At 34.1% G+C, this 23,441-nt stretch overlaps 4 protein-coding genes across 7 annotated transcripts; 3 read left to right on the forward strand and 1 right to left on the reverse strand.

The window, feature by feature from the left end:
- Positions 1 to 1,363: 1,363 nt before the first annotated feature.
- LOC8258543 (peptidyl-prolyl cis-trans isomerase CYP57) lies at positions 1,364 to 6,963 on the reverse strand. 2 transcript variants are annotated; one of them, XM_048372133.1, is made up of 10 exons: positions 6,601 to 6,963; positions 5,408 to 5,586; positions 5,225 to 5,326; positions 4,825 to 4,931; positions 4,584 to 4,725; positions 4,046 to 4,262; positions 3,222 to 3,258; positions 2,867 to 3,062; positions 2,224 to 2,364; positions 1,364 to 1,920 (listed from the first exon to the last, which is right to left on the reverse strand). In XM_048372133.1, the coding sequence occupies exons 1-10, from the start codon at positions 6,818 to 6,820 to the stop codon at positions 1,777 to 1,779; spliced, it is 1,485 nt and encodes a 494-aa protein (XP_048228090.1). In that variant the 5' UTR covers positions 6,821 to 6,963; the 3' UTR covers positions 1,364 to 1,776. The 2 variants fall into 2 exon arrangements, with proteins under 2 accessions (XP_048228090.1, XP_002516096.1); XM_002516050.4 differs by having other exon boundaries at positions 1,364 to 1,917; positions 6,601 to 6,959.
- A 4,210-nt stretch (positions 6,964 to 11,173) lies between these two features.
- On the forward strand, positions 11,174 to 12,175 carry LOC8258542 (leucine-rich repeat extensin-like protein 1). Its single transcript, XM_025156856.2, has one exon. It carries the CDS (start codon positions 11,340 to 11,342, stop codon positions 11,847 to 11,849), a length of 510 nt encoding a protein of 169 aa, XP_025012624.1. The 5' UTR covers positions 11,174 to 11,339; the 3' UTR covers positions 11,850 to 12,175.
- A 341-nt stretch (positions 12,176 to 12,516) lies between these two features.
- Positions 12,517 to 17,174, forward strand: LOC8258541 (conserved oligomeric Golgi complex subunit 8). Of its 2 annotated transcripts, none has more exons than XM_002516048.4 (12): positions 12,517 to 12,808; positions 12,893 to 13,045; positions 13,854 to 14,002; positions 14,156 to 14,233; positions 14,321 to 14,414; positions 14,523 to 14,597; positions 14,738 to 15,034; positions 15,531 to 15,598; positions 15,678 to 15,732; positions 15,853 to 15,991; positions 16,331 to 16,515; positions 16,618 to 17,174. In XM_002516048.4, exons 1-12 carry the CDS (start codon positions 12,689 to 12,691, stop codon positions 16,927 to 16,929), a joined length of 1,725 nt encoding a protein of 574 aa, XP_002516094.1. In that variant the 5' UTR covers positions 12,517 to 12,688; the 3' UTR covers positions 16,930 to 17,174. The 2 variants fall into 2 exon arrangements, with proteins under 2 accessions (XP_002516094.1, XP_015572871.1); XM_015717385.3 differs by having other exon boundaries at positions 12,900 to 13,045.
- A 197-nt stretch (positions 17,175 to 17,371) lies between these two features.
- Positions 17,372 to 22,508, forward strand: LOC8258540. Of its 2 annotated transcripts, none has more exons than XM_048371888.1 (13): positions 17,372 to 17,590; positions 17,925 to 18,020; positions 18,123 to 18,184; positions 18,264 to 18,314; positions 18,406 to 18,432; positions 18,517 to 18,621; positions 19,372 to 19,479; positions 19,592 to 19,663; positions 19,764 to 19,814; positions 20,320 to 20,382; positions 20,940 to 21,064; positions 21,190 to 21,403; positions 21,695 to 22,508. In XM_048371888.1, the coding sequence occupies exons 2-13, from the start codon at positions 17,939 to 17,941 to the stop codon at positions 22,403 to 22,405; spliced, it is 1,671 nt and encodes a 556-aa protein (XP_048227845.1). In that variant the 5' UTR covers positions 17,372 to 17,590; positions 17,925 to 17,938; the 3' UTR covers positions 22,406 to 22,508. The 2 variants fall into 2 exon arrangements, with proteins under 2 accessions (XP_048227845.1, XP_048227846.1); XM_048371889.1 differs by having other exon boundaries at positions 17,930 to 18,020.
- Positions 22,509 to 23,441: the final 933 nt, after the last annotated feature.

Consider the following 23,441-nt stretch of genomic DNA (forward strand, 5'->3'; position numbering starts at 1 on the left):
GTCCAAATCATTCCATTCTGTCCATGTGAAACAATATTGCTATCAATATTTTACTTTTTTTTTTAAATTATAATTAATCACGGTACATGTTTAGGCATATAAATATTTATCATTTATATTAACTTTCAGATTAACTTAATAAGTACTTAAATTTTATTTTTATAATTTTTGAACATTCTAAATTCTCATTTTAATTTAATAAATATCTGAATTTTATTAAATAATAACATTAAATATTTATACATGTTACATATGAATATATTAAATAAAGCTACATGTCAAAAAATATTTAAATATTATAAAAAATATATAAATTTAGATATTTATTAAATTAAATAAAAAATAAAGTGTTAAATTAACTAAATAGCCAAAATTTAGGTGTTCCGGTATGCATTTTGCCTTATAATTAATATAAAATTCTACTTAAGCAAAGATTTTTCCTCTTGTTATCGAGAATAACGATGCACAAATGCATGATTATCAAATTATAACTTGTTTTGATAAAAAATAAAATAAAATAATGCTATAAAGTGCCAAAACACTTTTAAAAAATTATCTATAAAACAGTTGAGGAAGGAAAAGGTAGAAAGCTGATCTAACACTTGGAATGATAGCAACTGTGACTAACTAAAACTGTTAACAAATAACCAAAAGGTCCAAAATAAAAGCAATTCGTGTATTTTATTAGGAATGTTTTCCTGGAAAAATAGCAATTTTCTATAAAACATTGTCTAGCATTGATGGGTTTATTGTTGATTATCGTGTGTAAACACGCATAGAAAGATACATTTCTGGGACCCAAGAAACAATCAAAAGTATATACTATAAATTCAACAATATCCACTGCTTTTGACCATAGCACTTACAATTGGCAGAAGAGGGTAAAATAGTATTAGTAATGCAAAGAATAAGAAGGGGTCATTTATTTACCTTTGAGCAATAGGCTTTAAGTCTTAACAATTTCTCTTTTTCTTCTTTTTTAGTGTGTAGAATCACATTTTCATTGGCTAAAATGTTTGAGACAAGGTCAAAAGATGTGCCCAAGTTAACAAAAAGTTTCACGGCCTGGTTTCTATGGAGTGTGAAAGCAAGAATTCTAAGCGATCCGCCGAAAAGTCTGGTCCAGGTCTAAAAGAAGAGGAGATGGTGAGCAGCTATATCGAGCTTTCTACACGGGTTTTGTGCAATTTAACAATCTGAAACAGTCCGGTCCAAACTATTAAGACTTTGGATTCCTGTTCCCATAGAGAACAATAATACCTCTCCTCCTCTTCGAGGATGCAAAAATGTTTGAAACTTCAGAATTAACAAAAGTGGGGTTGGCAAACATCCAAAGACGTTCACATCACTTGGACAAAAATCGTAACTGTTCAGGGACGCAATTTGACTCCTAGCGCCCAAATTGATTATGGCAAATTTGGCCAAGTATTTACAAATGAGTACACTCGTAACAAATTAATTAGACAAGTATAAGTTAAGAAAGCAAGCAACGGCGTAAGAGAGAATGATACCAAAGAGTCGGCAATATACCTCTGGAATGACTTTGTTTGCTGGCAAAGATGCTCTTTTAGATTAAATAAAACCGAACTAATTGTGGGTCAACATCGCGCTCCAGCTACAACAGTTTCTTGCAAGTTTAATCAGCATGATTCAGTAACTTCTAAACTATTTTCAGCACTCAAACTACATAGCAGAGACAAGTTGATACATAAACCAACTCATCCATATCAAGGGGCATCAGATGTCGAGAATCCCATGTAATTGGCAGAGATGAGACTAAGTAAGAGATTTGCCAGCCCATTCCCGTTCTCTCCTCTTTTGCTTTGCTTGCATTCGGTTAAATTTTTCTTTCCCCTTCTCCAAAAGAGGGTCATGAACAACATAGTCATTTGGGTCTTCTCTGCGAGACATACGGTCCTGCTACAATGCAAGACTTGAAAACTTAATATTTTCTACTACTTGGTACCCATGTACTAGATTTTTAAAGAGCACTGCAGTTTCGACTTTTAGAAGCGTAACCATGATTTCAGTATTATTTTGGTACAACGAAATTAAAGCCTAATTATGAAGCACTGCAGCTTCATAAGTTTACTGCCAAAAATATCATTATTAAAAGAACTAACCGATAATATCTGGCTTTGAAACTCTTCAAGGAATAAATAAATTTTGAAAAGACAAAAAGAAGCTATATTTGCACATGGTAAACAAAAATGAAGCTTTTACCTTTCCAGGTTCAGGTGCAAACGCTAGGCTCATAGAGGCCCAGTCAGATAAATCCTCTTTATAAGTACCTCCTGACTCGGTGCTCGGTGCATCGGCCCTTTTAGAAATAGCCTTCTTAAACTTCTCCAGTTTTGCTAAAACCTAGTGGTAATGAAACCAAAATCAATCAAAAGATGTACATAAGTACCTATGAGTATGTATATAGTAGTTAGCTGCATACAAGAATATGAAAGAAATTCAGAGATCCATAGATGTACGAAAAGCAATCACAAAAGGTTTACAGGCAATAATTAATTAAGAATTATTTTCCAGTTGAGAGGATAAGAGTGAAAGATGAAAACTTTACAAATAATAAACATGGACAATTGTCCTTAAATTCAAATTTTTTTTTTTTACTTCCTCCATTCTCCCAGCTACCAAAATAAGCATTCACCTTGGCATTTGGAAAAGTTTATCTCCACCTAAAATCAATATCGACATCTTCATGTTAACCAAATCAATTTATAAGTTTTCCCAACACTGGATGAGATGAGAAAGCACGGGGCAGAACGAAAATGACATGGAGGGAAGAATTGCGAATGAATAGCAGTCCTAAATCTTTCTAAAGATGTAGAAGGATAAATCAAAAAGTCACATAATATACCTCATCCTCACGTCCTTGAAGTCTGCGCTTCTTCTGTTTTTTCAATAGTCTTCCTCGTTCAGCTTCACTAAATAACTGCAAGTCTACATTTGCATTAGCCATGCGTTCAGCTCTGGCTTCAGATCCTATTCCCTTTTTCTTCATTGACAACTTTTCCACCCTTGGCTGGTCATCATCAATGCTTTCAGCAGTGGACCTGGCTAGAATAAAGGTGATTTAATTAAGAGCAGAATATAATTATATAGTTCAGTTTCACACATCCTTCAGCCTTGTGCTCAGACTGCAAGCAGAAGAAATATTTTAACGACACAAGGTGACATTAAAAAGAAAGAGAATGAGGACATATAGATCTTACCCTGGTGCAGAAATTTGACGATTTTCTGGTCTGTTCCCTGCACAAACAAAATATGAATCATTAGATATGCATTAATAGCTAAGGCCACCATTAAAAAAAGTAGCAACCTAATATGAAATACATATAGGACAGAGAGATGACCCATATATCAAATTGGCCAACCATTTCTTTATTATCTAACATAATCAATAAACCATGCGTAAAGCTCCCACTTTTTTCAAAGTAAAAATGCAGATATTATACATAGATCTGCTTTGAATTCCAAAAAGTAACAAACACCATACGACTTCATGAAATAAAACCAAAACTGTAAAGGACATTGGTTTTCAACTGTACCAGAATATGTAATGAGAAAGTTCCAAGAACAGCAAACCTCCAATTAAAGATAGCCTCTATCAGCAAATTGAAACAATTTTATCTGATACATTTTTGTGAATATCAAGTATAGCATGTTAGTTGTTGTCATTCAATTTAGTAGTGTTCATTCACAATTTTCTAATACTTGGCAAGGGTATCTGTCAGCATAGCATTCTCATGCACCTTCAAGCAAGTAAACATTTTCCATAATGGGAATCATTATTAAAAGAATATATAAATTTATCAGGACTAGCTTATTCACTTAGATAAGTCTCTCACTTTCAGCTTCACCATTGCTGTTCAGTAATTTTAGGAAAGGTAAGTTTAAAGTCTTCAGAGTTAGAGAAAACAGAGCAGTAGTAATGCAAGTTCCATACGGTCAACAGAACACAAGTGCAAAAATAAAATTCCAAGAGTTTCAGAAGAAAATTCACTAAGAGATAGGCTCATGTCGATAATTATAATACCATTTTTCTTGTCCTTAGATGGGAGATTTCCATGGTCTAATCTTTTTCTGAGTATTTGTTGCCGCATCCGTGCATCAAAGTTAGCCTCATCATCATCATCATCATCACTATTAGAAATTTCAGCATCTGAATCTTTCTGCAATACATACTTCTTTGAGCTTAATGCTTCTCTCACAGACAACTGTAGATCCTTCTTCGCTTTGGCTTCAGCTGAATCCTGCATTGAATAAGCAGTCTTAGGGGCATGTCCTATAGATCATCAAATGCATCTCAATTTCTTTTTTAACAAAAAAGAAAAAAGGAAAAAGACGTCACTTACATTTGCATAAATGCATCTTATGCCCACCAACCTCAGAGGATAATACGAATTGTAAAGAATAATCACTAGAATAACTAAATTGCAAACTCCAGAACTATAATTTTCATTACGCCTAGGATCATAAAGGTGAAACACTTAATATTGACACTGTCATTTTTATAATTGGGCCACACACTATCATGAACATTAAAAGCTTAATATTGAAAATTAAAGCTTTACCAATTCTTTACTTGGATGCTCTTCCTTCAACAGACGAGGATCATCCAATACATCGTGACTACTCTTTATTTTTTGTTTAACAGCTGCTAATTCCTTCTCCTCTTCTTCAGCTTCTTCTCCAAAGGAAAGCAAGTTCAGCTTTCTGCATTATGCAGATTCAACAATAACAATAAGGGAAAAAACCTTTCCATTTCTCAAAATATGCCATTCTATCAGCCCATGGTGGTAGGTTGGCACTTACTTCACAGGTTTCTTCTTTGAATCTCTATTTTCAGCATCTGTTGCAGATTGGATTAAAGACTTGGAGGGTCCTCTTGGAACAATATCTTCAAAAGGATTCCATAGTACCTAAAAGGCACATTTGAAAGAATCAATCAAGGCAGTAAACTTCCTCAAAACTTTGTGAAACGGTATTACCTAATAACTTAAGCCAATGCTAAAAAGAAAAATGAAAATAAAGGATATAAGACAGATTAATGCATGAGTATTGAAGGTTAAAAAGCAGCAAGATTCCATGGATGCATTTGCAGGACCATTGAATTCAACTCCCGAAGGCATCAAATCTTCAAACAGCCCAAAAGTTGCTATACATCCTCATCTAAGAAAAGTTGTACATTTCGGAACACAGAGAAAGGACTTACCTCAACTGACTTAATTTTTGGAGGGGGATCCAATGGCCAATCATTTTTATCAGTTTCAACATCACCAAGAGCCAAAAGATTATATATCGAATCTCCAGTCACCTGAAAGCAAAAAAGAGGTTATATTGACAATAAATAAATAAAATTGAAAAGCATTCAACTTAAAATCACATATACTATTACCTTCCCGAAAATGGTACTCTTGCGATCAAGCCAATCACACTTATCTAAGGATATAAAGAATTGACTCCCATTTGAATGTGGGGAACCAGCATTTGCACATGCAACTATCCCTCTGTGATTAAATCGTAGACGTGAATGAAACTCATCACCAAAAACATCTCCATAAATACTTTCACCACCTGCAGATATCAATAAGCATCAGTATCCATAAATGTTACTAGATTACGAATTGTCAAAATTAGCATCGTTATAGGTTCTTGTTTTGGAATAAATCTTTAGCAAGCGTTCATTCAACAGAATTCTTGAAAAATTATGCGACTTCTTCATAGTGTTCGGAAAGTCTAAAAATGCAAAATCAATTCTTATGTTTGGAAAGTTTATAGTCTAGGGCTCTGTTATTACTAGCTAAAATAAAATGGCTCTGAAATTGGATCATATCATCTTGTTTTAAAAAAGAATTGTTATTTTAATACAAAGGAAACAAGAAAAGAAAAACTATTTGCCCCAAAAGAAAAATTGCGATTTATTTAGCATCCCAGAACATTTTTTTTTGCTCAAGTTCTATACCCCTATCTTGAGACAAATATTGAGTTTGTATAGGCATTTTGGAGGCTGCTACTGAAACAGCTCCTTCCTGTACTTTTTGCTGCTCTGCTTATTTCTACTAGAACTCAATTCTTTCAACTTAAAAAGCAAGGGATTTTAAATAAATCAAATCATGCAAAAAATGAATGAACTTTTGCAAAATATGTCTACTTTGGCATGATTTCATTTCTTTCGAAATGTTTTTTTTTTTTTTTAAACAAAAAGAGAAAAAAGAAATATCAAACTTGAATTCTAGCAAGTATGATCTTTCCAGACATGAGAAATAACAAAATTCGATTCAATTCTTGAATTTTTAGACTTTCCAAACACAAACCATCAAGAAGTAAGTCATACATATAATAGACATACATATAATAGACGATGTTCGTTACTATAGTGCTAAAGACCTTACAATTTGAATGATATTTAACAGCAAACAACCAGACAACTAATTATATATCATTCTTGACGAAAAACCAAAATAAAACCCCCCAAAAAAGACCCTATCTTAACGAAACCATAAAAATATGCAAATTGAATTGGGCAAAGCAACCAACAATAATAACAGTGTCCGATAAAAAAATAAAATATAACGGTGAGTTAATTACCAGTGCCAGTGCCAGTGGGGTCACCGCCCTGAATAAGGAAGCCTTTAATAATACGGTGAAAGATGGTGTTATCGTAGTAACCTTCAAGGCAGAGCTGAACGAAGTTCCTTACAGCTTTTGGTGCCTCCTTAGGCCATAACTCGATGTCTATTGGGCCATGCGTTGTGTTTAATATTACTTTCCCCTTTGTTGGTGGCTCTAGCACGTATATTGCCGACATTGTCTAACCACCTTATGCAGCATCCGCGGATGCACTCGATCTGTTTGCGACTTTGTACCAGTGACAAGTCCTTAACGTTGTTGCTTTTTCTGTCAAAGCGGTACCGTTTTGTGTTGATCATTAAAAGATTTAATCTTAACCCATGGCCTAACTTCTATATTTATTTAAAATCCAATTTCGATCAATAAGGTATTGAATATACTTAGCTCTTAAATATACATCCCACCGTATAATCTATAAATTTTCACATTACAATTAAAGCTTAATGAATTTTATATAAATGTATATCATCATAATAAAACTATAGATTAATAATTGCTATTTGGTGATACTATTTTGGGTAAATTTCACCAATAATTCTTGGTTTTATAGGTATCTTTTATTACAATTTTTAGATCTCAATTTCGAATCGTAGTACTTATATAAATAACACTTAAATAAAGTTCTTGAATAAAAGAAAAAAGATTATGAGCTTAAAAAGTTTATAGTAATATAAAATCACTTCAAATTCTTAGCAGAATTTATATTAAAATCAAGCTAAAAGAATTTAAATGATTAATAACACGTAAAACATAAAGATAAGCAAACTTCAACTTGAAGCAAGCTCTGATACCAAATGATAAGAAATCATTATCTTAGCAACCATACACTCCAATAACTAATGAGTTATGATACATATGGAATGCAAGAGAACACTCTCCATTAAAGATGATTTCAAAACCCAAGGATATCTTCAAGTGAAATTAGAGAAAACTAGTTCCAATAATGAAACTAACACTTAAATTTAACTCCAAACGCCACAAACCAAGTATGGTTTAATAAGTTAAGAATCAAACACAAGATTTGGGTTAGAAAACGTCATAAACTAAAACAAAAATAGTTTGATAAGTTTAAAGTTCATGTTAGAGCTTAAGTAAAAACACTCACAAAGAGTAAATAAAGATTATCATTCATCAATTCCTCTTACAAATGAATTTGGCTTTGATATTTATAGCCAAAACAAGACAAAGAAACCTAAATAGATGTCTTTTGAGCTTTCCCACGTTTTCCCCTTTAATTCCCCTTAAAACTCATTAAAAATTGTTATTTTTTTACATTGATATCACTTATTTTGTAACTTCCAAATTACAATTAAATACGTGCACTCATTTGTAACTCCACACAACATACATATAACTCACACCTAATAAAATAATTCTTAATTAAATAAAGATAATCTAAAACAATTACTTAAACTAAAACCCAAAAGATAAGAACCCATATAAATATAAATTAAGCCCAAAGGTCTAATCATAGCCGAATGACTTTTATTTTTTAAAATGGACTGAATGCTTCAATAAAAGGTTGGATTTTTATTTTCACGCATGAGTTGCATTTCCATTTTGGACCTTTTAGTGCATGCTTTCGGAATGGAACCTCATGGTAGCCTTGATTCATATAATATGTTCTACTGCCGTCCCATCCCGGGTCATCATGCAATAATAAATTCAATGATGAAGATATGAATAGTAATTAAATGAATAATTTTAACTTATAATCAATTAATCACAATCGCCATTTAAAATCTGCGCATGACATGTGGATAACAAATATATGACTTTAATTCACAGATTTGACGACCTCTTAGCCCTGCTCCGATACCTTTGGTGGAGCGAGCCGAACTGACGGATTATCTAATCACGAAAAATAATTAATCAATAACGTTGAAACATTCGATAATTAAACTTAGGTCTAGATTCATAGGACTGACTGTCTAAAAAAATCTTTTTGACTCGGGTAAATTCTACCGAAAATTTAGCAGAACCTCCCTTAAACACAGACGTTTACCCCCCGCAAAACGGGTCCAGGACCTGCCAGAAAATACTTTAAATATTCAATAATTTATTTTAACTAGAGTCGAGTCCCCAAGACTTCACTATTTTTCCCGACTTCGCCACACATCACAAATCACGACTAATGGTAGACAGTCTGACAAACTATTTATTTTAACTAAAAAAATTCACATAATTTTGTAATAATCAACACCACAAATAAACACATAAATTTTACTAATGAAATCTAAAATCAACAAGCTAGAGAAATTAGCGAGACACTTGATCGCTCGGTCGACTCGCCTCCAGCCGCTGGAGTCCGATCGACGATCCGAACGCACCAACGGACTCGAGACGACACGCTAATGACGATCCCAGCTTTCGATCTTCCAATCCGACCCCCGATCATCAGGAGAGATTTACGGACGATCTCGGCCATCGATTTTCAAACAGAGTCTGATCGCCACGAAACCTGTGCCATTGAAAAGCTGAGGAGAGTCCGGATATATCCTCCGATCAGCCAAAGCTCGCCACCCATTTTCTCTCTCCACCGTGAACTTCCAACTTCGACCACCATTTGCGTTACCGCTGCTCCCAAAAGAAAGCCCACCGCTTCTTCTCTCTCTTTTTTTTTTTTTTGGCTACCATCGCCACCGTGCCTCCTCTCCCCCTTTTTCTTCTTCCCCCCGACGCCGATTCCCTCTTCTTCTTCTTCTTCTTCTTCCTTTCTTTTTCTTCTTCTTTTATTTCTTTCCTTATCTGCAATTAGTCCCTAAACTTTTTTTCTTTACCATTTAATCCCTCAACTTTTTTAATTACTAACAATTTCATCCTGTAAAATTTCCAATTAATCTTTAAACTTTTCTTTAGCTTTTCAATTAAGCCCCTAACTATTTAATTTGGGCTGAATTAGAATTATTGAAAATATACAATTACATATTTACCCTTGCTTTTAAATGTAAAATTACTAAAAGGTTCTTAACGACATATTTAATTACAAAAATACCAAACATATAAATTTTCATTAAAATCCCATATTAATAAAATTATATTTTTAAATCCTTATTCCAAAATAAATTTTCAATTTAATCCTAACACACAATTAATTTAATTAATCAATTTGCTATATATTTTTCAATTAAAATTAACACCGTTTGCTAATTAAAATTTATCATTCTCCGCTAATTCTTTTATAAAAATATTATTTACTAATTCTTTCATAACTCTCAAATATATAATTTTAATTCTTATATTCATTTTGGAAAAAATTGAATGACAAAAAAAAAATAATTTATTTTCCAAAAAATTTACTTAATTTCTTAAAAATCAAACTAATTTGATATAGAAAATAACTCCCTTACTTGTCTAGCATTAAAATTCAAAATTTCATTTAAACCATTATTAAAAAAAATTTCCGAGTATTACAATTTCCATCTAATGATTGATATAAAAGTTAAATTTAAGTGTGCTTCATGTCATTACTTGAAAGATTTAAGTATCTAGATTGGAAAAAGGACAAGAAGCAAAGGTAATGTCAACTTTTTTTATGAAGATATAATTTTTTTGTCTTCTCTACTGGTAAAATGATAATGACTTCTAACACTTTTTTTTAACAAGATACTCTCAAACTAGAAACAATGAAATGGAATCACCCCTTTTCATCTTTAAGCTCAATTAAGAAAACTAAACCTCCAGCTCTACAGCAAAAGCAAAGTTAATTATTATCAGCAGTGCGAAAAGGTTACATGACAGGGTGATTGTTTAGAGGTTAATAATTAGATGTCCAAAAATCAAGCAAGAAGTAACTGGAACCTGGGCTAGGAAAAAAGATTCAGAAGCCTTGTCATGAAAGAAAAGCATAAATAAAGATAGAAAGGTAAAAGGGGTTACAGTAAAGGGATTGGTATCCACAAGGCTGGATTAAGTTTGGAGAAAGGTATTTGTAAAAGTAAGAAGGGAATTGTCAAACAAGTTTTGCTTGGGATTCTTTCTCCCATGAAAATGAAAGAATACAAAAATTACATGCTGCAAAGTCCACAGAGATCATAAAGTTAAATATCATTATTACATTTGGTGTATGTAACTTATGCCAGTGCTTGGGTCCCCCAACTGTTCTTCCATGATCATCGTATCCATGCAAAAATCAACTTAATCTTTGAATTAAAATCTTCTAAATGGGAAACATTCTTGCAAAGGTCAAACGAAAAGCCATGGTGATTTCTTGGACTCTGTAGGCCCAATAATGTGTGCTCTGCCCATCTACACATGCATCCATCAATATCACCACCGAAAGAGGATTTAAAAAAAATAAATTTGTGGCTTGTTCATTATTCAACCAATCTACAGAACCTTTTTGTACTTTAGAGACCCCATATCTGTATTCAAAGAAAAGGATAGCACCTTATACCAAAGATACCATTGCCCTCTTCAGAATCCATTTTGTCTAACATTTAAGGGCAATTTTATGTACTTTATGCTGCCTATAAGAAATTTTCCTCAAGAATTAGTAAATTATTTAGCTTCAAAGACTGGTGGTGGAAGTAAATGGTACCCTTTACAGCATTACACCACTAGAAAATTAAAAGAGCATCTAAAACTAACTTTTCTTTCCAAAAAAGCCTTCCACATATATATAAGCTTCACCTTGGTCCTGTCTAGTAGGCCACAAACATCTCAAAGCTGCTGGTTCTTCCAAAGCTTATGTAAGAATGAGTTACGTCAAAGATGTTGTATCTCCAAGAACAACATGGTGTGTGTTGCTATGGAAGGTGGGAATAATGGGTATGATTCTGTTTGCTAGAGTAAAATCTGAGGAGGACGACGATCAAGCTGCAGCTGGTTTACTATGCATAAGCGATTGTTCTACTTGTCCAGTTATATGTTCACCACCACCTCCTCCACAGCCACATTATGAAAATCCACCTCCACCGTCTCATCATTCTTCACCTCCTCAATCTTCCTATCATTCCCCACCACCGCCGGCTCCACGATCAAGTTCCTCTTCGCAGCCTCCACAATCATCATCACGGTATCCTTCACGGGGTACTCCTCCACCACCTTCTTCTGGCTATTATCATACACCTAATGCCCCAGCGCAGTACCCTTACCCTTATTACTACTTCTATTCCTCAAAGGCCTCTTCACTTGATTACCTTCCTCTTCATGCTTCCATTTCCTTTTCATTTTTATTGTTTCATGTTGTGTTCTTTTTTTGTTGATCAGAAGTCGTGCAGATAATGTGAGGTCAGTATAGGTTGGTAGAAATGACTAATTTCATATGTATTCATGTTTTATATGTACAAGTCAATGTTACTACAATTATCTCTTGACAAATTTTTTATCAATTTTTTCTGAATGTTAAATATTTTTTTTTAATTAATGAGAACATAGTTACAAGTGGAAGATCATCCACATGAAAGATTAACCGAAGTGGGAGAGTCTATGGTGACTTTGAGTGTATAAAATCAATTAAGATAATTTATTGTAAAATGTATATCCAATTATTATATTTTCAATAAATATCATATGTAATAGCACATTAGCGCAAATTTATAAATTAATCAAATAAATATATACAGTGGAAAATGCCAAGAAAAATTTAATTAATTAAAGCTTCCAATTCATAACCTCAGCGCTAAATTTAGAACATTATCAATAAAGGTAAGGGCAAGTTATTTAAAATTAAAAAATTCAGTTGTAATGCTTAAAGTATTTTTTTCTTTTATAAAAAAGAAAAAGAAGGAGCATCCTTGCGTCGTCGTTTCAGATCCAAATAGAACACAAGTAAGCCAAGCCAAGAGACATTAACATGATCAGCGGCCAGGATGACCGAAAAAATGTAATAACAATCTATCTGGGGCCCGCAAAACCAAATTAACTTGACTGGAACGGTTACTCTAGACTCACCCGCGCGACCTTCTTTTCCAGATCTGAGAAAACAAACCAAACAAAAGAAAGGGCTCCTTTTCTTGTTTTTTTTTTCTTAAGCAAAAAAAATTTCAGATCTTTTCGTTTCTCTACAAAACTAACCAAATCAAAACACTAAATTTACACTAAAATGGAAGTGGAAAATGGAGATGACACATCGGCGATGGCTAACCTCATCCCTCTGGCCTCCGTCTCTCAACAACCTTACGTCTCTGAGCTTCTCTCGTTCACTCTCGATCGCCTCCACAAAGTAATCTTTTACTTTTAACTTTCGTTTTTTTATTTATTTATAGATTTATATTTTCTTAAACTGTTATTGTTGTTTTTATGGAAGGAACCAGAGTTACTGCGAGTTGATGCAGAGAGAATTCAAAGGCAAATGCAGGAAGTAGCGGTGGGGAATTACCGTGCATTTATTGCTGCTGCCGATGCATTGCTTGCTATCAGACAAGAAGTTTCTTCTATTGATAACCATCTTGAATCTCTGGTAGTAGTCATAACTTTTTTTTATTTTATTTTATTCACTCTTTTTTAAGTTACTTATTTCAACTAAATGCTCATAGTTGCTAGAATCCGATCCCTTCAACTTAAAACAGTAACGATTCCCACAAGGCCATTAGAGGTCTTTTTTGGAAAAATTACTCACATTGTATTTGCTTCGAAGTTCAAGTTGATCTTGGATTGGACACAATGCATGGGGGCATGAACGAATGTCATGGAATATTTCCATATTGCTGCTGACATATTGAAGAATGTTAAGATCAACAGTCTCAAAGCTCTTAGGGTTATTAGACCAAAATTTCAAGTGATACTGAATGGCCAAAGATGATATTTTTAGAGGGATCCGACGTTGAGTTTGTTTAGGGAGTCTCAAAAGTTAAGAGCTTCACCTTAATTGATTTCTGTTGGGTCAATTCTTGTGTTTGGGAAACCTATAGTTGCTAGAATTCAATTCTTGTCTACTTTAGAGAAAAATTGCATTTTGAAAGAAATGAAGTAATGACATGTTTTTGCAAGTATTCAATCATTGAGAAGCTCGAACAAAGCTTTTAAATGAGAAGCTCTTGGGCACATGCTTTTCCTTGAATATGGTTTTGATTTTAATATGAACATGTTAATGTATTCATCTTAATTAGGCACGTTTTTTGTTGGAAGGTTGAGATACATTTACTCGGAACTACAAAGGAGTTCACTGAATATCATCCAACTCCATTTTCTAATTTCTCTATACAAGATTATAAGAATTTAATGAATTCATTCTATGTTGATGTTTGGTCTTTTTCTCCTATTGGCAGATAACTGAGATCCCAAAGTTGACATCTGGCTGCACAGAGTTTATTGAATCTGCAGAACAGATTTTGGAGGAGAGAAAGATGAACCAAACATTGCTAGCCAACCATAGTACATTGCTAGATTTGCTTGAGATTCCTCAACTTATGGACACGTATGTGCTTCTATGAGATTCTTATGGTCGTTTTATTATAGTTTAACTAATGAATTATTAAAATCTTGAAGGTCTGGAATGCTGTCATTTTGAGCATGTGATGTTAATTCTTATAAAATCAGAAGCTCCATTATTCTCTATTATTTTTTGCAGATGTGTAAGGAATGGAAATTATGATGAAGCTCTTGATTTAGAAGCATTTGTATGCAAACTGTTGACTATGCACCCTAAGTAAGTGATCTATGTGCCATTTCCTTGGCACTGACTTTTGTGAAAGTCACTTTATTAACACTTTGTTTTTCTTAATCTCCTCAAAAGATTACCTGTCATTCAAGCATTAGCTGCAGAAGTTAGGCAGACCACACAATCTCTTTTGTCTCAGCTTCTCCAGAAACTTCGATCTAATATCCAGGTAGGTATTTCGATAATTATGTTAAGCTATAGCTGGTAATTGAACCTAATTAAGTTAGGTACGTTGATTGGATTTTATGAATGCTTGTGCTTATGCTCTGCATTGCAGCTGCCTGAATGCCTCCGAATTATTGGATATTTGCGTCGGATTGGAGTGTTTAGTGAATATGAGATGCGTCTGCAGGTGATGCCATACATGTTTTTTGTGCACAGTTTTACTTTTGGGTTTTGCGATGCTTGCTATAAAGACATTTAAGTATCTGTTATGTTTTTTTGGTAGATATTCAATGTCCCTGTAATTGACCACATTAGCTTGTCCTTCAGTTTCTGAGATGTCGAGAGGCATGGCTTACTGGTATTCTAGAGGATTTGGACCAGCGAAATGTTTATGAATATTTGAAAGGGATGATAAATTGCCATAGGATGCATCTCTTTGATGTTGTTAACCAATACCGAGCAATATTTGCTGACGACACATCAGGAAGTGAAGAAAATTATGACGGTGGGCTTCTTTTTAGTTGGGCTATGCATCAGATTACTGCACACCTTAAAACTCTTAAGATCATGCTCCCCAAGATAACTGAGGGTGGTTCTCTGTCAAATATTCTGGATCAGTGCATGGTGAGAATCTGACAATTTAATATTAGGTATTTCATATAGTGCTGGTTTGTTTCTTCAAGCTTTCTATTATGAAGTTCACATGCATTTATCTCTCTCATAAGTTTAGGAGTTCCAGAGAATGACATTATTTACAAATATACCACTGTAGTTCATATCATATCCTTTTTAATTTTGTTAGTGGCAAACTGAATTAAAGCTCATTTAGTCCAAATTTTTCTGCTTCACACAAGCTATTTTCTGTCATCAAATCAGATAATTGTTCTTACAGTCATGTCTGGGTAGTAGACAATATTATCTGCATTTCAAATTTTGTAAACCGTCTTATTCCCTCACAACTTCTCCGCACCTAATCCCACTTGGAAAATTTTATACTTTGTTTGTTGGATCATGGGAGACCTACTGAATGTGAATTAATCCTGCATTTATTTGGAGGGCATTTGGCATTTTGATGCAGCCAGATTTTGATGATAATGTTACTCATTTATGTTTTTGACAGTATTGTGCAATGGGACTTTGTTGGGTTGGCCTGGATTTTCGGGGCTTGCTTCCATCACTTTTTGAAGAGTAAAGATGCATTTTTATTCTTTTTCACTTTGTTTTCTAAAATTATAATTCAGACAAGCTAAGTTCGGTTATTTTGCAGGGCTGTTCTAAATTTATTCTCAAAGAATATGAGTACCGCAGTTGAAAATTTTCAGGTATATGTCAAGTGGTTATGTCTTGAAGATTTTTCCTGTCCTCCAAGTCAACTATTTTGCATGTTAGTTTCTATATTTTGATCTGTCTATTGACGGTACTCTGTAATGTGATTTTTCCAGTTAGTTCTGGATTCCCATCGCTGGGTTCCACTACCAGCAGTTGGCTTTCCAACCAATAGTGTCAGTGAAGAAAATCAAGAAGATGTGACTCCACCATCTTATCTAATGGAACATACACCTCTTGCAGTGTTTGTTAATGGTAAGTTTGATGTATGTTTTTTTGACCTTGCTGTGCTCGTGTTTGAATTTCAGTTATTGCTTGATTACCTATCTCAAAATGCAGGATGCATGGTTCTCTTTTATCTGAATTGCTATAAATCAGATTTCAAGCTTTAATTGATATATGATAGTCTGTAAATTGTTCTTCAACGCAAAAATGATTCATGTAGAGACTGAAATTGTTGAGGCTTTGTTTTTACATGATTTGATTTATGGATACAAGGCATTTTCATTGATTATATAGTTGCAGGAAACAGCAGTCTAGTTTTTACTGGATTGTTCATTTTATTGCATTGACTGACATATGTTGGTGCTCTAGGTGTATCTGCTGCAATGAACGAACTACGTCCTTGTGCCCCCTTAAGTTTGAAGTTTGTGCTTGCTCAAGAGTTAATTAAGGGCTTGAAGGCTGTTTCTGACTCCCTATTAAGGTACAATGCGACTCGGATGCTCAGAGAAAATGAATCTGGACTTTTCCTCTCACTTTGCCGAGCTTTCATAGAGGTGCCTTTCTTAATAACTTGGACTCATTTTGCTCTGCAAATTGTACCTTTGATTGGCCTTCACCACCCAATGCATAATTACTTGCTCGCACCTTTTATGTAGGTCGCTTACCCACATTGTGCCACATGCTTTGGTCGCTGTTACTCAGGGGGCACTGCTCTTATTATGGATGCCAAGAATTTATATGATGGTATTAGCCGCCTATTAGCAACCTCTCCCTCAAGAGAACTTCCAAGACCAGTGAATAACCCCGAGGAAAAGAGCATTACAGAAAATGGGAACCTGCCTGTGGTCGAAAATGAGGTCAGTACGGATGTTGAACAACCACAGCCACAGGGTATGAATGCAGCAACAGATGAAAAGGAGCAGAAAAGTCCCACCATACCAACAGACGAAAAGCAACCTGATGCATGAAACATCAGATCATGGTATACTCCAAGAAAAGAATATCCTGATAGAGGCCCACCATTAATTTTGTAGTTGATTCTTTTTTCTATTCAATTTTCTAATAATGTGTACTAGTATCCTGTCAAATGATATTTATTAGATTCTTTTTGATATTTGTTGAGATATACAAGAGAGAGACTATTTCAGGGAGAGTTGGATATATGTAGATGTATTACAGCGAAGACAATATATAAAAGGTTATTCTCGTGTAATGATCTGAACAATGCATGCAAGTGAGTCTGTGGTGTTCATGTCTACGGCTTCTGTTTATGCATGGGCTAAGCCAGACAGAGATGTGTCCTCTAATTCTGTAATCTACCTAATACACTGGAAAATAAAAAATGAAACAATAGACTGGAACTATTTTAATCCTCAAGAATTACGATGTGAGTAGTTACAAGATTATAAGTTTGTGTTTTTGCAAACAAATCAATGCACAAACAGAGATGAAAAAGATAACCAAAATGGAAAGAAGAAATTGTTTATCATAAGGATTTATTTGGTTCCTCAAATGCAGAAAACGGTGCGTTCGGTTGCTTCTGGACAAAATCTAAAACCCTAAAACCCCGCTGTATCTGGCATTCTCTCTCTCGCATATGCGCTGCTTCTTCATTGCGTGATAGAAAAGGTGCAATTTTCTTGATCATCCTTTTAACTTCTCTTTCTTTTCATTTTTCGTTTAAATAATAGGTTTTCAGTTTCCAATCTATCAACGCTTTACTTTATGTTTTTCACTCGATCGAGAATCGAGCTAGCACTTTTTCTTCTTTAAAGACTGAAGAAGCTAACTCAAGATAATGATTCAACAAAGAAAAATTTGATCAGTAAATAAAAATCGGAAAATTTAATTAGAGAATATATTAGCAATTGAAGAATTGATGAACGAAATCTATGATGTGTACAAAATGATCCTGTTTTTAATTTTTATGTTAAATTGACTCTGATATTTGACTATGATTTAGAAAAGCTTCTGTAAATGGCATCCGACGCTCAGCAGCATTCATCCCAGAAGTTACAAATTTACTCTTCTAACACTGGAGTCACCTCCTTCTGGAGAGGTTCCCCTCTCTATCATTTTCATTCCCAGATTTGCACACAGAAAAACACATTTTTCTCTTTTATTTTTTATTTTTTTAATTTTTATTGTATTCTATTTCCAGAGAAGTATGAAAGGGATGCTAAGAAGTATTGGGATATCTTCTACAAGAAGCATCAAGATAAAGTAACGGCAACATCCAATTAGCACAATTTTTTAAAAGTTTTTCTCTAATATGGATAATAATAATTTATCTACTCTTCAGTTTTTCAAGGATCGGCATTACTTGGACAAGGAATGGGGTCAATATTTCACAGTGAGCAAGAAGACGACGGATGTTTTATCTTATTGTTTGCTTAAGTTCTCATTTTTGTGATTTTCTAACTTTATTAATTTGATGTTTGCAGGGAGCAGGGAGAAAAGTGATTCTGGAGGTAAATAGTATATGTTCTCCTAGGCAGCATAGTGTCCCGCCGTTTAGTTAATGATGTTAAGTGATGAATAATGCTGATCAGCAGGTTGGTTGTGGAGCTGGGAACACCATCTTTCCTCTGGTTGCAACCTACCCTGACATTTTTGTTCATGCATGTGATTTCTCTCCACGTGCTGTTAACTTGGTTAAGGTCTGGCTACTTACATATCTATTAGCTGATTCATTGTGCCTATATATCATATAGCTGTCCTAATTTCTTGATTTTAAGAAAAAGAAAATTATCTTCATGTGACCATATAAATCTAGGGATAGACATATTGGATTTGGCATTTAAACTTTAAGCAAGAAAGAATATATATTAATAGTTATGGTAAAAGATGTTGGTTTTACTGAAATTCTTACTTTGTATCAAACTTTGTCTAGATGAATTGATATCGAGCATAAACCTAAGGAAGACTACTATTACTTGTGTCAATTAAGTGGTAATCCCATTTTAGTTAAGGGTTTGCATTTATGGTTTAGCATAAAGTTACTAAATCTTTTTTCTTTCACTACATCTTATATCATCCCAAACTCACCCCTTATTCTATTTTATCCTACAGCTTTGAAATATAAATAATCTATTTTCTTTCTTCTCTTATTTTTCTTAAAACTTTTAAGTTAGTTTTCTATCCAGCATGGTTAAGGTTGTGCTGCAAATTTAGTAATGAAAAGTAGTGATTTATATGGACTTGATTGTCATCTGCCATTTAGTCTTGATTTGGGATGTCTGACATGTATTTTAGGAGAACTTGCCTTGACCTTGTTCATTTTATTCAGCCTCATTCTTTTCTTTTTTCCTCTGTGGTACACAAGAAAGAAGTCAGCCAGAACTCAGCTACGTTTTGCCTATGTATAATTATGTTTTAGCTGAAGTATGGATCTCCTTTTTTTGTTGCAGACACATAAAGACTTCAACCAAAGCCAAGTTAACGCTTTTGCGTGTGATCTGACTATTGATGACTTAAGCAAGGAGGTTTCACCATCTTCAGTTGATATTGTGACAATGGTGATTGTTAAGCCATCCATCTTTGTTATTTAAGTGTTTTGCCTTCACCCTAATGTCTTCACTCATTAATGTACCCACCGCACTTTATTCAACTATCTGACATTTTAAGCAGATATTTGTCTTATCTGCAGTTTCCCCTGAGAAAATGCCTCTAGTTTTGCAGAATATTAAGAAAGTTCTAAAGGTAAGATTGATTAATTATAACTGTAGATCATATAGGACATACGATTCTTTGCAAAGATTAATTATTAGTTGATGAAACTTCAACTTTTTTCTCTGTTCAGCCAAATGGTTGCGTGCTGTTTCGTGATTATACTGTAGGCGACCTGGCTCAGGTTGAGTTGCAGTTTCCTTTTAACTTAATTCTGCATTAATTACTTAATGCTTAAATTTTAATATGTCAACTTTTGTTGATTATTGTGCTTTCTCTCTGTCTGCATTTTTTTTTCTGTGATCCATTAGTCATCCCCTCTTAATTCTTTCTTGTTTCTCTCCCTCTAAATGTTTTACCCTGAGGCACAGGCTCATGTTTGTAAATATTTATCCAGCCAATTACTTTAGTGATGCAAACTGCTTGTGTTATAGATGTTTAAAGGTTAGAGTCTCAACAATCATTTGATAAGATGTTCTCTAAATTCTCCATCTCTGATAATGGTTTGGAGATTATCCTGACATCAGAATCTATAAGCATTTAGTCTGAAACAGAATAAAGCCACACCTCTGACCCCAGCAAAGAACATTTCTCTTTCTTATTTATTCTATTCTTCATATGAGCATTTTATTTTTCTCATTTCTACATATATTGCAGTCCTTATTCATCTGCTTTTATTGTATGAACAGGAAAGATTCACTTGCAAGGATCAAAAGATTAGCGAGAACTTTTACGTGAGGGGCGATGGCACTGTAAGTTTTAAAATGACTGCATTTGTTGTCTTGGGTCTCATTGGCTTCCAGATATTGGGAAGTGAGAATGTGATCTATCATCCGCAGTCTTTGGAGGAGTTTAAAAACAAAACAGATTACTATGGTGGTCCTGTTGCTTTATTTCATCCGTGATTTAGCAATCCCAAAGTTTTCTCTTTATTTTATTTGAAAAATAAATATTCTTTTATGCTCTTTTGTTTTTATAACATAAATACTCTGCATCTCATGCTTGCATAGAAATCAAGTGAAGCTTTTTCTGGCTTAGTTTCTCATTCCAGTATCCTTCAATTTCTATTAGCACCACAAAGAATGAGAAAATACCTGATTTCTAACCCTGATTTTTACTCTCAATTACCAAGAAGGGCATTATTTTAACTAATTTAATGTTCTATCCTAATATATGGCCTTCGACACAAAGAATGAGAAAATACCTGATTTCTAACCCTGATTTTTACTCTCAATTACGAAGAAGGGCATTACTTTAACTAATTTAATGTTCTATCCTAATATATGGCCTTTGACATTTATTTTTTCAGCGCGCTTTTTACTTCTCAAATGACTTCTTGACAAGCTTGTTTAAAGACAATGGCTTTGATGTTGAAGAAATTGGTTTGTGTTGCAAGCAAGTAGAGAACCGGTCACGTGAACTAGTTATGAATAGGTAAATGATGGAAGACAGAGTATGGCGAAAAAGTTAAGCCTTTTGCAACTGGGCAGTAATATGCCTTACTTTCTTTGTTACACACATTAATACCATCTGGGTGCAACTGTCTTGTTGGATTTTAGGCGTTGGATCCAAGCTGTATTCATGTTTTCAGACACTTCAAACTCTTCTTTTAGTAAAAAAGTTGAAATCAAGGAAGACCTCCTTGGTCAAGATAATGCTGAATCCAAGGTCAAGGAAAGTTTTCTTAAGGAAACTTTGGATGATGTTGAGGTCGACATATCTGAAGGTCTGGCAGCTGAAATGTTTGGAATTTTGCCATCCCTTGATAGTGAGGTAAATTTTACTTATTGTTGCTTTGTTATCTTAGTTCTGTTCAAGTATTAGTTAATTATTATGAAAATCTGATAGACCATGCTTCAAATTTTGTTTTAACCTGAAGCTTAATTTTGCAGCATGATTATATATTATTTGATGTGTGTTTATGGAGTAGGAATTGATTATTAGCTTTTGCTGTTTTTCAGTTTTCAGTGTTTTTCCTTGTTCACAAATTAAGATATTCTCTAAAGACGTTGATCCATCTCTCTCTCTCTCTCTCTCTCTCTCTCTCTAATAATTTTGACATAGGTCATTGAGGTTAAACTTAAAGACCAGATTTTCAAGATTAATGTGGTGTCCAAAGAATACCAGCACACATGTAAATCAACAGGATTGATGCTCTGGGAATCAGCTCGTCTGATGGCTTCTGTGTTAGCTGGAAGCCCAACTATTGTTGAAAGGAAAAGGGTGTTAGAGTTAGGATGCGGGTGTGCAGGCATTTGCTCTATGGTTTCTGCTGGATCAGCTGACCTTGTGGTTGCCACAGATGGAGATACAAAAGCACTTGAGCTGTTGTCGCAGAATGTTGCTTCTAACCTTAGAGCACCATCCCTTGCGAAATTGATTGTGAAGAGACTAAAGTGGGGAAATAGAGAACATATACAGGCCATCAAGGAACTCAATTCTGGAGGTTTTGATGTCATAATAGGCACTGATGTAACTTATGTTTCTGAAGCTATTTTACCCTTGTTTGCTAGTGCAAAGGAACTGATGGCATCCAACTATAATAGAAATGATGACAAACCTGCACTAATTCTCTGCCATATCTTTCGCCGAGTTGATGAACCATCTATACTTTCATGTGCATCCCAGTCCGGTTTTAGGCTGATTGATAAGTGGCCATCAGAAATCTCAGTTGATTCATCCGGAGGCATCATTAGCTCTTGGTTTCCACAGGATGGTTGTGAGGACTATATCCCAAGTTCAGCATTGAATATCATGTATTTTCAAATGCAGTAAAGTATTTCTTTTATTTTCTAATTTGTCCTTGATTTTCTTCAATCCAAATATGGTACGACTGAATCCCTTGATATGTTTAATATCGTCATTCTACCTTGTATTAGTTCTCTGTATTTTTTTTTCCTGAGGCGATTGACATGCTAAACAGGATTGATATGGAAATATATCCTGCATTTTTTACTTTTTTAACTAGAAAAGGAAAAAAAAAAAAAAGAGAATGGAACATTGCATGAAATTACTGCCACTTAGGTCCAAGCCACCGGTTGTGGTGTTCCCATCCTGATTAAATATTCTTCCTTTCTCAAAAGAGGAGGGGTTGCTGGCTAAGAAATTCTTTCTATTAGGTTTAGTGCATACATGCAAATAGAAGAATAATACTTATTCAGAGTAATTTATACTTTGGTGTTTAGTATTAAATAGTTGACACATGTTCTTTTAATAAAAATTAATAAATATATATTATTTATCTATTAATTTGATATACAAATAGAGATATACAGCCTAGATAAGAAATTTTCTTGGCAACCAACATTTTCTACAGACTAAATAATCTTAATAGGGTCTTTGAAGTCGAATTCCGTACAATGAAGAAGGCTTTTGGCAAAAGGTAAAGGTAAAAGTCTGCTTCCACATATCAAACCTGTAAGCCTGAGATGTGAGAGAGTTTATCGCTGGAGCTTCTGATTGGAGCTGTGCTTCTTTACTTTCGACAGAACCTTATGCTCTTTATATTCCATGTTTTTTCGTTATTTCATTGTCAGGTTTAATTTGATGGTCAAACAAATCTCATTCCCGAACTTTTTATATTATATACCCTCTTTTCCGATAATTCACATCTAAGAACAGTGTCAAAAGCCATTTATATATGTTGTTTCATTACAGTTCTCCAAGGTGCTTGTTTTTACTGTACTAGAACCTAAAAAAATTGTTCCAACTTGGATATCAAAATTGATAAAAAAAGAAACTAAATGATAAGTACAAAGCAAGTGGTTAATGGCCAGATCACATGTTTTAGCACACAATTCCGGCGACCTAT

The sequence above is a fragment of the Ricinus communis genome, chromosome 3 (assembly GCF_019578655.1).
Source record: "Ricinus communis isolate WT05 ecotype wild-type chromosome 3, ASM1957865v1, whole genome shotgun sequence".
Lineage (NCBI taxonomy): Eukaryota > Viridiplantae > Streptophyta > Magnoliopsida > Malpighiales > Euphorbiaceae > Ricinus > Ricinus communis.